The sequence below is a fragment of the Amphiura filiformis genome, chromosome 1, assembly GCF_039555335.1.
Source record: "Amphiura filiformis chromosome 1, Afil_fr2py, whole genome shotgun sequence".
Lineage (NCBI taxonomy): Eukaryota > Metazoa > Echinodermata > Ophiuroidea > Amphilepidida > Amphiuridae > Amphiura > Amphiura filiformis.
Window position 1 is genome coordinate 861,971 of NC_092628.1, and position 13,465 is coordinate 875,435.

Sequence of the window (13,465 nt, forward strand, 5' to 3'; positions counted from 1 at the left end):
GTTTTTACTCTTGTTGTTTGGAGTTTGTTGTTTGTTGTTCATACTTATTATTTTTCTTTATAAACCAGAGTCAATTGCTCAAAACAATCCTACATCAACGTCAAGAGAACCTCGTGGTGCATCGGCAAAACAAACTGATAAACCTGGTCCTGTAAGCGTTACTGACCTCAAGGACTATGTACGGAAAAAGAAATCTAGGGAAGATTATTCATTCAAACATGACTATAAGGTACATTCATAGTCAGTTAATTATCATTCTTTGTCAGTTGGTGTGGTTTAGATAAGCACCTTGAGCAAAAACAACCGATCATGGCCTAAATTCTATTAATGTACACCAATTCATTTTACAATATGGTTTTCATAATGGTAACTTAATTTTTGCTAAATTTACTCACGTTTGCTTATCTAAATGAATGAAAATAAGAACTTACAATAGGAATTTTGTTTTTACTATCCTCTAGCGTATCATAGACGATATGCATGCCCTTCTTAACGGAGTATGTATTAAAGAAGCTAATATTGTTACAAATTTGCTAAAAAACTTCTGAGCTGATGTTTTCTTTATATGGAACAGTCTTACTGAGACAAACAGATACTCATTGGGTATTGCAGTTGAAATCCATTTACCTCTATGGGGGACATTAATATACCACACTGGGGTGAAGACTTCAACTAGAAGCACTCATTCAGGTAGCCTCATTGGAAATTCACCCGATTCATGTGGAATATTAAGGTCACGTATGAATTGCAGTATATGGAATACGCAAATCAAGATAAAACTATCATGATCAAATTTGTCTTTCAGTTATTACCACAAGGCATACTCTTTGATTATGAAGCATCTAAGAAGGCAAATAACCGGGAAAAGAACCGCTATGCAAACATCGTGACATGTAAGAACGCTTTAATTAATTATTTATTATTTAATTATATAAAACACAGATACCTAATTAAGTCTAATGGTATAAGTCGAAACGTGGCCAATTCAGTTTCCAATATCAGTTCCAGTTAAGATTAATTTAAAATATAATATTTAATTTTTATAGACGACCATTCTCGCGTGACACTGAGAATACAAGGAAATGACCCTGATTCAGATTACATAAATGCCAGTTACATAGATGTAAGTACAATATGGATGTGAGACATTGAATAAATCAGTAGAGTTATCATACAATAACCATCAATTATAAGAAATACAAAGTAAATGAACATGACTGTAAAACAAAGTTTCTCTGACAAAACCAGGAACAAGTCGCATTTTTGCCATTTCATGTTTTGAATAAAAATGAATGTCTGACGACTTGTTCCGGGTTTTGTTGGAGCTGGTCACATTTTATACTTATCATTCTAAGTGCCCTTAATGATAAGCATGTATCCGAAAGGATAGCAACATAATAATAAAAATGTCAAATTACTGTTATTATTATCTTTACAACTTCCATGTATCAATGAAAAACTTGACAAAAATTGTTTTTCGCTAACTTAAAACCTGCTGGTCATTTATTCCATGTTATTATTATATGTTTCAGGGATACAAAGCGCCTAATAAGTATATCGCAAGTCAAGGTAATTCATTTGTTTTGTGTTTGTGTTTTACAAATCTGTTGATTGATAACAAAATTATATCACACCATATACGAGTGGATATTCATACGTAGTGGTAGATAAAATGAATTAAAGTTTTGCCCGGGGCGGCGCTACATCGTAACATCCTATGACGTCATTCTGTCAATCATATGACGTCATCAGTGAGGAATATCCCGATTGTAGACAAGATATCAACACAGCATCACCATCTGCTGAAGACGCTAGTCGGACTAGTGAAAACGGTCCTGGAGAGAGTAAAATAGTGAAGTGTTGAAGTTAAAACTTTAATTCATTATATCACACCAGGAGGGATTTTCTGTTTTCAATATTTTGACAAAGAACAATTATTATATCTTCCAATTTGATCATCATAATTATTTTTGATAAAACATTGCATATAACTCACTCTGTAAGTGTACGTTGCTATTAACTTCATCAACTGCTCGCGCGTGTATGTTAGGTATGGTTGCCGAATTCTGCATCTCATTGGCGCAATAATAAAATCTGAATGTTTAAATGTGATGCAGCACATGAAAAGGAGGGACTTTGCAGTCGAAGTTAATTTGGTACTTAGTATTCAGTATTTCTGCTTTGAAATCATTTTGCAAGCTTGAATACACCTCATTTGTTAACATTGATTAAGGCAGTCTATCTTAATCCATATCTTTGCCGCAAATTCCCTCCTTTTGTGCTGCATCACAAATAAGACTTTAAGATGTTTTAGTCTAGCACATCACTAATACATGTAGGTTAAGGTAACTAAGGAAAATATTAATTATTTTAATTTACACATGTTTCGTATCATTTGCATTTACAGGACCAAACGAAGCGTCAATGGCTGATTTCTGGAGAATGATGTGGGAAAACAATATGAGCAAAATCGTCATGGTTACCAACTTGACAGAAAGTGGAAAGGTAAAAAAAACTAGTATTAATAATAATATTATTAAATAATAATGATAACACTAATAATAATAATAATAATAATAATAATAATAATAATAATAATAATAATAATAATAATAATATTTATAATTATGGCAATAATAAATGTGATGTCATTCATAAGTATAATTATACATAGTTGCAAGGCGCTTTCTCGTCTGGACTAGCAGTAGCTTTATCAACATTCACAACTTAACAGTAACCTTCGAGAGTAAACACAGACACACAAGATTATTGCAAATAAAAACCCATTTTACGTTTGCTTTTTGAGCGTAAATCAAATCAACAAAATATTATTAAACTTTGGAACTTCCTTTTGTAGATTAGCTGATTGCGAAATACAATTACCATTCTTCAATATTTCCACTTGGCAATATTTTTATAATTTCTATTGTACTATTAAAATAAAGAATTAAGGTTAGCAACTATTTTAAACTGTTGCGATTTGGTAATTCAAAGCATCTTCCGAATGGTTGTGAGCATTGGCAAAAATTGCATTGATCATTTCATAGCGAGTGTGTAGAAGAATATAAATATCACAAATATACTTTTATATGTCCTATGGTTCTTGAGTTATGTTGTAAAGAGGGCTGAAACAACGACATTCTTTTTTGAAAAACGTACACAACAATAAATCAAGCAACAATACCGAGTCTACCCTTAAATGATGTAGATTTTATACCCTGATATTTAACTTACATTTTGTTTCCTATAGATCAAGTGTGAGAAGTATTGGCCTGATAAGGCAGAACGATATGGTAACTTCACTGTTACGTTTGTAAATAAAGAGGTTCTTGTTGACTACACTATAAGACACTTTACGATTACCGATGTAAGTAAGGAACATAATGAAACAACATTCAATAGATCCTCGTCAAATTTACACTTGTATTTTACTTGCAAAAGGACAGCGTTGAAAGAACCCCTTGTATTTTAAATCATCGACCCACACTTGGTACAGTTAAAATGTTATTGTATGCAGACGTAATAATTATTACTTTAATGTTAAAGTTTGTTGAAAATCAGTGAATGAAACTAAGACAAAAAACAGCACAGTAATCAGTAATGGATTAACGATGCAGCCGAAATCTTAATACTAAAAACATCTACAATTACTTTAATTTTTCGGTAATTTTGTTTACATCGTGTAGTGCTATGACATAGAGAATACTGTAGATATAGGAATTATCCTATAAGGGCAGATTTTGTACTGAAAGCTAAAATTCACTATATTGGTACTTCTAGGCTACTATAGATGGGTTCCCAAGTCGTCCGATTTGTCAGTTTCACTACACCACATGGCCAGACTTTTCGGTTCCAGAAAACAGCTCCGCTTTCCTCAACTTTGTGAAAGTTGTGAACAACTACGGGATTGGTGACAGCCACCCCACAGTAGTACACTGCAGGTTTGTTGATAATTTGTATAATTAATGGCAGTTAAGATAATTGAGATGATATAGCTGCCTAACCAAAAAAAAACCATGTTTTTCAATTTGCAATTTCGATAGCCAATTCCTAATGACGACTAACCATGCTAACGTAGTAAATTAAATGTAAATTAGAAAACTCTACTTCAAAAGTATTAGTGTCAGTATCTAGGGTTAGTAAATTAAGGTTAAGAATGACGACTGTCAAATATAATGGAGATAAAAACATCGATGCCTTCTGTTCTTACCTCAGTGCTGGTGTAGGGAGAACAGGTACATTTATCGCCATTGAGTCCCTTATGCGCCAGGCTAAGCAGGAGAACCAAGTTGACGTGTTTGGATTTGTGTCAGGAATGAGGAATAGTAGAATGCAGATGATTCAAACACATGTAAGTGACATAACTGTATTTAGATAACACGGAATATGAATACTTATGAAGATTTCACATTCGGTTTTGTTTTCTTTAAGAATGCTGTTGTGTTGTAAATATTGAAAGAAAATTGCACGGATGGGGTATCAAAATGTCTTACTATGTTAAAATACTGTGCTGAGGCTATAGACGTATTTGTCACGTCTGCGTTACTTTTTGCGAGGTTTTTACATTGATCAGAATAAAATGATGATTCAAACGTACGTAAGTGACATGCTTATAACACTGAATATTAATATAAACACCTCAAAAGAAATAAGTCCCCCTCTGAACATGTCGTCATAACATCGTAAGGTTTCATTTTGTACCAACAAAACTAACTGTGAAATAATTATATGACTGTTTACTAAGTGCTGTGTGAAAATGAGAGATTTCTATGACTTCCGGGCTGAATGAGCCTAAATTGAAGGCAAAAACTGCCCAGAGGTGGGAAATATCTTTCTTTAGCAAACTATATTAGTTTGAGACGCTAAAAAATGAATTCTGCAAAAAGCTCACGGGCGAACTAAAGGCCTATAAAAATCAAAAATATCACACTAAAAGACACAATTTGATGCTTAATTTTAACACCAGGATTTTAAAAAAAAATGTTCATCCAAGCACTATGTTTTTATTTGACATTACTGAAGAAAAAAAATTTTGCTTTATATTTGACCGAGAAAATAAATTTCATAGCAAAAAGGTGTACGTCGGAATTGTGCTGATTTTAACATGTATCGATCGACTTTTAGCGCGACTAAGCAGAACAAAAGAACGGTTGTCCTGCGTTTAGACTGTATAGCACTTATCCTTATTTGAGGGATTTTATGCAAAAATTTATGGTTGTCCTAAGGCTATAGATTCTAAACTTGGTATATAAGTTATAATTAGTCATCCCCGTAATAATGTATTTAGTGAAAACATCGCCTGTTGCAAAATACGCAATCAAGTTAAATACATTTTAACTTTGAAATGCGACGAGTTGCGTTGAGTTGCGGCAAAAAGTAATCGATTATCGGCAACACACCGCATCGCAAAGCAATTGCGGCGTAGTATGAACGGACCTTAGCTGTACTTTAATTCATTTATGAAAATTTACGAGGCATCACAGATAAACATCGTAAGTTTTTGCAAAATGATTTACCATGTGAAACTTACATTATATTGTTTTACGAATGCAACATTTTAATTTTATCATTACGTTTTTTGTTTTAGGAACAATATGAGTTTATCTATGACGCTCTTCTAGAACACATAGTGTTTGGTGATACTTCCATTCCTATATCCGCTTTCCGTAACACATACAAAAACCTTCAGATTCGTGATCCGGAAACCAATTTATCTGCCTTGGCGATTCAGTTCCAGGTGAGAAACGAAGTATTACACCAGAAAATATAGGACGCAACAAATATGAATACTTTAATGATAATACAATGTTAAATGATATTTTCCAAGTACAGACCTAATAGCGACATCCCACAAACACAAAATTGTTTTAAAAACGATATAAATGTGTTATAACCAAGGCAGTTAAACTAGTGCCCCATGTCATTACATCACCCTCCAGACACAGGCAAACCACATAATAAAAAACAAAACAAAAACTAAACAAACAGGAACCTCCAAATAAACACATATGTCGAAATTCACTTTTCAAAGGGCGATCCGTGGCTATGATAACAAAACAATATGAAAGAAAGTCTAATAGATGACTTCAAAATGTCACGACGTTTGTGAAAATGAAAATGGCGAAAAAGTGACAAAATATTCAGCCTCCCATTGAACGAAAATATCGCTTATTAAGTCAAAGTCAACATGGTGTCATTAGCAGAAATAGTTGTCTAAAATTGCAGTTGTTCGTCATTAATTGGCACAAATAATATTAACAATAAATTATGTTACGGGCTCAAACATCAATCTCCTATTAACCGCCATGTCTCCAGCTAGCTCATTCAAATACCTGATCCGTGATTGCTCTGGGTATTATGATGTCTATGTTAATAACAAACATGTTTTGTTTTTCGTCAAAACGTTTGAATAATATTTAAATATCGGGTTGTGTAACGTTTTTATAATGGTTTTATATGTATATAAAAAAACACTACACCAACATTTTAAAACTCTGTTATAATCTGATCTACTGAACTTACGTTTTTTGAGAGGCAATATTTCACTTCCTATCTCGGATGCATCGTCAGGCCAACTGATGTTAAAGCGGCAAAAGTTCGTTCAGCGATAAAGAAGATCCCTCAGAGGTTTGGCTCATCTTCGACCTGTGACGTAACATCCTCTTCACAGTTCAACGAACTTTTGCCGCTTTAAAATCAGTTGGCCTGACGATGCATCTGAGATAGGATGGGAAATATTGCCACTCAAAAACGTAAGTCCAGTAGACCAGATTATAGCTCTAATTTCATAGTTATTTATACCTGGATGAATGATAATCTTCACAATCGTATTTTGTCAACACTTAAGTACCTTTATGTTAGAATGTTTTGCATCAATTTTGCACAAATATTTTGTAAGTTATGTCTTACGACCCTTTATAGAGCCGTTATACAACCTATTAATATAACATTTAAACGTTTTCTAACAAATGTTTTATATTTGCTGGGAACTCACTGTTTACTGTAATTAACGATAATCAATCCTGTGCCTTGAGTTAAACTAAGGGCTTTTATATCTGCCGATTATGTTTATAGAATCTTCAGGACATTACCATCCTTCCCAAGCCAGATGAATGTAAGGCCGGTGCTGCTGAAGAAAATGTCGACAAAAACAGATTCAAGGACGTACTTCCAAGCAAGTATTTCTAAATGTTTGTCTGTAAATGAACATAAACGACCCCCTTTAATGTTCCGAATAACCCACAAAATGTAGCTAATTTTCGATCCATGCAAGGGGTGTTCATCAACAAGATCAACTGCCTTGTTTGTTGTGATGTCAAGATACTTACGAATACCAGTTTACTTGCAACCGAACCTATATATCCCGCGAAGTACTCAAATAGACAATAAAATGGCCCAAATTGTTTGCATCGCAAATAAGTCAACACTGCTGCCCTCTGTAGTCACTACAATACAACATAACCGGTTTATAGTTATCTTGCATTCGTTACTATGCATGATCACGTCGATATCTTGGTTACCTACATGATATATTTGAGGTTCAACTCGGAGTGGTTCTGTCTTTTTTACCTGTCCCTCGATAGCAGGAACTATTTTACTAAAGTCGGTATGCTTTCCTCGAGGCAGTAAAGTAAAATCACTTTTTTGTGATTTTCTCAGAAACTGCTCATTTTTGCAAAAATATGTTATGCTATAGTTGCATTCCAGGTATCTGAATGCAATAGAGATTTCTTTCTGAAAATGACTTGTGTACATGTCTATGCTTTTCATCCTCACTTTTATCTTAATTACTGCCTCGAGAAGTCCTATTAGGTTTCGGTGATCCAAAACACGTCTTCCTTTACACGTCTCACTCAATGGGCTATTCCAGAATTTAAGGCACCCCCTAAAGAAGACATGGTAATTCCCAAGAAAAAGACACCTTTTTATTTTAGGCTTGGAAATTTCCAAAAAAATTGGCAAAAATGTACCTGTCTTCTTTAGGGACACTAAGAATTCCCATTTTTTAAATCATTTTATTGTCAAAATGGTAATTCCCATTTTGTTTGGACAACATTTTGGTCTGGGAATTCCCAAAAATGTATGGGTCAAGCTTACATGTCTTCTTTAGGCGGGTGCCATTAATTTCTGGAATAGCCCAATAGACCATTTGATAACAATAATTTTAGATAATACAAAACATTTAACTGTACGCAAATGTGTCTTTTATTTTGTAGTGGATAGTGCAAGACCATATCTGATGACAGAAGGTGGTGCCAAAAGCACGAACTACATCAACGCCTCATTTATGAATGTAAATAAATGATACCTTTAAATACTATTACGTCTAAAATTTGTTTTAAATGTGTAAAAGAAAGAACAAAACGATGATATTAAACTTGATAAAACATAGATGCCAAAACACCATTTATTATATCAAACATGATACAGGCTCACATTTTCTTTGTATTTTCGTCGAAATTCATTAATGAGGTATGTGGCTATTGTAAAACACCACACAGGCAGATGGTTTACTCCACAAAATTGGGTTTGGTATCATCAAATGTAGTTAAATGTCGCATTAATCGTACAGTTTTTATTTCTGTCACTTTTGAAATTCTATTTCAAAGGGTTATCGTACTAAGGATGGCTTCCTTACTACTCAAATGCCTCTCCCGAATACCGTGGATGATATCTGGAGGATGGTGTTTGACTACAAATGTAACACTATCGTCATGCTGAACCAGTTGGATTCTGCAGATAAGGTAGCCCACTAAACAGTAAATTCATTAAAGTCTTATAACGCAATTTACATGTTTGAGCTGGTGTAGAAAACTTACCTGAGAGTTTTTGTTATGTAGCACTACTTCGTCTTCAATAGGTTCATATATTGGTGAATGGTGATTGTCAGAGACCGTCCGATCCTGATCAATCATGTGATATTCTCTGACGTAGGTACTGTAACCTCTGGAAAGTTTATGGGGGCCCATGCCTCTGTTCGAATCCTTTTTGTGCTTTCTGATATGAATATATTAATTTACGTCCCTCCGGAACCAATTCGTAAAGGAATCTAATAACATAAATCATTCACACTGCATTCACCAGTGCTATTCTGAAAGCTCTCAGCTGTGAACCCTAGTTTAATATTCTTCACCCCGCAGTTAAACTTGTTTTCTCATTTCCGATTTAACAGACTTCAATGTTGTCTTGATATTATTGTAAGAAATGAGATAACTATTTTAAGAATATGAATTTGACGGGAATACAGTTATTAAGTTATTAAGACGCCATCGGGTTAGTTTTAAGTGGGCTATTCTAGTTAAAATCCATACCCCTCTATGCAAGACATGACCTTAATCTTCCACACAGGGAGCCAAATTTCAAATAATGTTCTGTTTCCTCTATGCAAATGTATTGTTCCTTTCTTTAGACACTTGCTCAGTATTGGCCAAACAAAGGAGCCAAGCAGACACATGGACCATTAACTGTGGAGTGTGTATCTGAACAGAAGATAGGAAAAGACGTCGTTACAAGGAAACTGAAATTAAGGAAGATGAAGGTATCGGCGGTTTATATTTGAAATACCGTCTTTATATGTGGATGTGTTAGTTGGGATTGGGGAGCCGGTGGAACAACATGTGGGGTGTGGGAGTGTTTGGGTGCAGACATGGCTTGCTGGGTATTTAATATGTGTTATTTATGATGTGATCTGGGGGATGAGTAGGTGGGTGATGTGTTCCAAATCGGTGCTCAGTATATTTTGGCCCCATGACTAACAATAATTATTCGTTATCAAACCAGGCAATGTCGTGGTTGATGTTTTTGTTACACTGTGACTCCGTTATTTCCATTTATAGGAAGAGCGTGAAATCGTCCAGTTTGCGTTGAAAAACTGGTCAAACGACGGCAAGAAGCTCCCTGACAAGAAAAGTATCGGTCAACTGGCCACGAGGGTCATAGAACGAATGCAGAAGCAGAAAAAGGATGCACGAGTGGCTGTACACTGCATGTAAGTAAAGAAATGCTAGGTAAAAAGGGTAGATTTAATTTATAGACAGACATGTTCGAAGGAACACTTTTGTTCAAATACATGTAGCTAATTTATATACTGTCAGTATATAAACTATAGATTCATGGAAATTCCTTATTTTTGTCTTAAATACACGGCATTCGGCTGAACCACTAGCAAGCTACGTTAACACATTCATGACAATGAATTTTAATGTTTACGATCGTCCGGATGAACAAATCACTGAATGGGTCTTTAGTTGATACCGTTTGTCAGTGGTGCATTGGTTTTATAACCATTGGTACATTTATCACTATTTTATCCTTTCCATTGTTTGCAGTGATGGTATGAGTGTCAGCGGCACATTTATCGCTATTGTATCTGCATTAGATCGTCTTGCGGCTGAACGAAGTGTTGACATCTTTCAAACCTTGAAACGACTGCGCACGTGCAATGGAAGATGTGTAGCAACTAAGGTAATCCCCCAGTAGAGACAGTAACATATTTAAAATTTTCATGGTAGGGTTTGGAATCCATGTTGAGGGGCAAGGACCCAACTTATAGTCGTCGTCCGTGTAGGCTACTGATTAGAAGGGGCTGCGGTATCATAATACTAATTATGCCGTGTCCGTCCGTCCGTCCATCCGTCCGTCTCTCTGTCCGCGCGCTATCGCGTTGGCGCGGTTCGCGTTGGCGCGGTGCATAATCGCGTGCTCGCGGGGCGCTTTCGCGTAGTATCAACGCGGAGTGCCGGCGGGAGCAGTGCGTGCATCGGAAAGCATTATGCCTATACTTTCAACACATAATTCAATACGAAACGCGTGCATTGGCCTATTTCAGCAGAACATGACTATTCCCGAGGTCCTCCAGAATGGTTAACATTATGATAAAAAATAATCTGTTAATAAAATAATCAGGTAAGGCCTATACCCCGTAATATTAGGCCTTATTGGGTTGACATTTCTCCCGATTGATTTCATTACTTTAGTAACGGCCTACATCCAATCTAGATGCTAATATCGGGGTATTTTCGGGGTCCTCCAAGTAGTAGCAGGACACTCAGAGCTTGGAAAAGGCGAACGATGGGTTTCCAGATTATGGTACCGAATTAAGCGTCACTGCTACAAAACAGAGTTGTGCCAAGTTGGATATTGATCATTGAGAGACGGCGAGGCCTATAGTAGTTTAATAGGTCAGGGCAGCTATATGGGTAACGGGTGCAATTAGAGATAGGCCTATTACGAGAACCGCACAACCCGAGAACCGCGAAATATAGTGCTGTATAATAGTGGAAAAGTTCCGTTACTATTGTCAATGGTCAAGGTGTATCAGTACGCATTTTCTTATACTATGAAATATCGTGAGCATGTTTCAAATGAATGACTAGGACAAAGTAAACTGACAATAGCCGTGAAGATATACCTTGTTTATAGCACAGTGGACAAATACCAACAATAAACGTATTTAATTAGCTGAAGTGAATAAAAGCCCATGAATAGGTCATTTGCGTCAACATTTTGAAATATTTTGGAATAATCAGATAAAATTAGTTGAACAAATGTATATACCAATGTTCTTGCTTGAGTCACATTAGGGTCAAATGTACAGTGTAACATGGTTGTCGATATCGTTTTCTTTTTGCAGAAGCACTTCAAGTTTGTCTATGATGCTGTGTTGGAAAACGTGGAAGAATCCGGACAGACCTATGAGAACTTCACGGTATAAGTTGCAATATTCAGAGCGATTAAAATGGAGGCTACATTTACAATATATGTGAAAAATACTGTTACACCTCCAATCCGGGAGTCTAATTCACGTAACAATTTAATGTGTGGTAAAATTTTTCCCTTCCCCATAACGACAAAATGTTGGCGTATATTTATTCAGAATTGTAGCTGAAAATTATTATTATAAACGAAGGTTTATATCGTTATGAATTCGACAGAGTGACGAATTGAGCAAATTGCGTTATTGTATTCTGTGATTATGTTTCAGACAATCTTTAATTTCCACCCAAAATTTGTGATAAATCTTACGTCGTAGATATTGAAATTGAGATTTGGACGAATCGCGCCTTAGTGCGATTAAAGAATTCCAATAAAAGTCGAATCGTATCCTTAGCTGTTCAAGTCAGGTTCATCTTTGGAAACGCCGAATTTTCTATATTACATGTCCTATACTGTTGATTCCTATGTGTATGTTCTATCCAGTGATACCAAAATAAGTGTACTTCCATACAATATCACTATTATGTGAGAGCGCCGTCGCAAAATTGGAAAATCACAGAAAATTATACACAAAATATAGGCCAATATTGTTATTTCTACACTAAAATTCTTTTAACTGAGGTTTTCACTAAATATTACGGGGTGGCTAGATATAACTTATACACCAAGTTTAAAATCTATAGCCTTAGGACAATTAACCAGTATAATTAAAAAGTCAAGGATGGGTGCTATTATAGTTTACAAGTAGCTTAATCATGTTAATGGAAGAACATGATGCAGTCATGTCTACAGTAGAATTCATCTCGACCTTTGCAGGACTTAAACCCCATTAAAAGCTATTAAACCAAGATAACACTCATTGAAGCAGCTCAACTGATTAAATCAGATCTTCTCTGGTTGTGCACAAGTGTCTGTTTTCAATGTGCGACATCGCAATAAAGCTGGTATTATAGCTTCAGTTGGGTAACCGATTATAAAGGAAACGAAAGGAAACAATGGTATGTGTATCTTTGTTCACGAAATGAGACAAAGACCTGCTTTTTGTTAACCAGCATTCTTCAAAATGAGCAACATAATGATTGTTGACTTAACACGGTTTGGAAATAATTTCTTCATATTTTTGGTGTTATCTGTCGTTTACATATCCTTCCTAAAACACAAAAGTGCGACCCTCTCCAAACATCTAAATTAGCTAAAATTTTCGGTCAAGTCTCCATTCAATTAACACGGGGAGTTGGCTAGCTATGCCTTGCCCTCACTCATATTTTACAAAAGTGCGACCATTTCTGAACATCTAACCTAGCTGTAATTTTAGGTCATGTTAGAGAAATATATTTGCTAGAAGTTTTGGAGAATAAATAAAATATTGGCTGGTTATTTTTCACACAGTGATGTTAACTAGGCAAGTGTCCATTCTTCCAACATACATCATTTGTAGAGGTCACGCGTCAATGGTGAGAGCACTGTGTATTGTGTATAGGAAAACGGACAGTAACTGCAGTATGAAGCACCCACCGGCTTGATATAACCTATGAAATTCCTGGTCCCTAAGACATAAAAATAGCCACCAGTTCCAGGTTTCTATCTTTTCCATATTTTAATGTATGGAATACAACCTGTTATATGTGAAATTCGTTGATAAATTCTAATATTGACAGTTATTCTAATACCATCTGATATTGAAAGTTTGCCAGACAATAAGTCATTTTGACATATGAATTTATGATGAATTGCGTTAGGGCGGTTATAG

The 13,465-nt window shown here is 35.4% G+C and overlaps 1 protein-coding gene across 1 annotated transcript in view; it reads left to right on the forward strand.

The window, feature by feature from the left end:
* Positions 1-11,713, forward strand: part of LOC140168925 (receptor-type tyrosine-protein phosphatase S-like) — a 49,588-nt gene extending 37,875 nt beyond the window's left edge. Inside the window, exons 19-34 of the mRNA XM_072192242.1 lie at positions 69-229; positions 806-893; positions 1,047-1,123; positions 1,533-1,569; positions 2,408-2,505; positions 3,251-3,367; positions 3,781-3,941; positions 4,216-4,351; positions 5,588-5,737; positions 7,075-7,174; positions 8,217-8,293; positions 8,610-8,744; positions 9,410-9,538; positions 9,837-9,988; positions 10,329-10,464; positions 11,633-11,713. Of these exons, the coding sequence (XP_072048343.1) occupies positions 69-229; positions 806-893; positions 1,047-1,123; positions 1,533-1,569; positions 2,408-2,505; positions 3,251-3,367; positions 3,781-3,941; positions 4,216-4,351; positions 5,588-5,737; positions 7,075-7,174; positions 8,217-8,293; positions 8,610-8,744; positions 9,410-9,538; positions 9,837-9,988; positions 10,329-10,464; positions 11,633-11,713 (1,835 nt within the window). The remainder of the gene's footprint in view (positions 1-68; positions 230-805; positions 894-1,046; positions 1,124-1,532; positions 1,570-2,407; positions 2,506-3,250; positions 3,368-3,780; positions 3,942-4,215; positions 4,352-5,587; positions 5,738-7,074; positions 7,175-8,216; positions 8,294-8,609; positions 8,745-9,409; positions 9,539-9,836; positions 9,989-10,328; positions 10,465-11,632) is intronic.
* Positions 11,714-13,465: the final 1,752 nt, after the last annotated feature.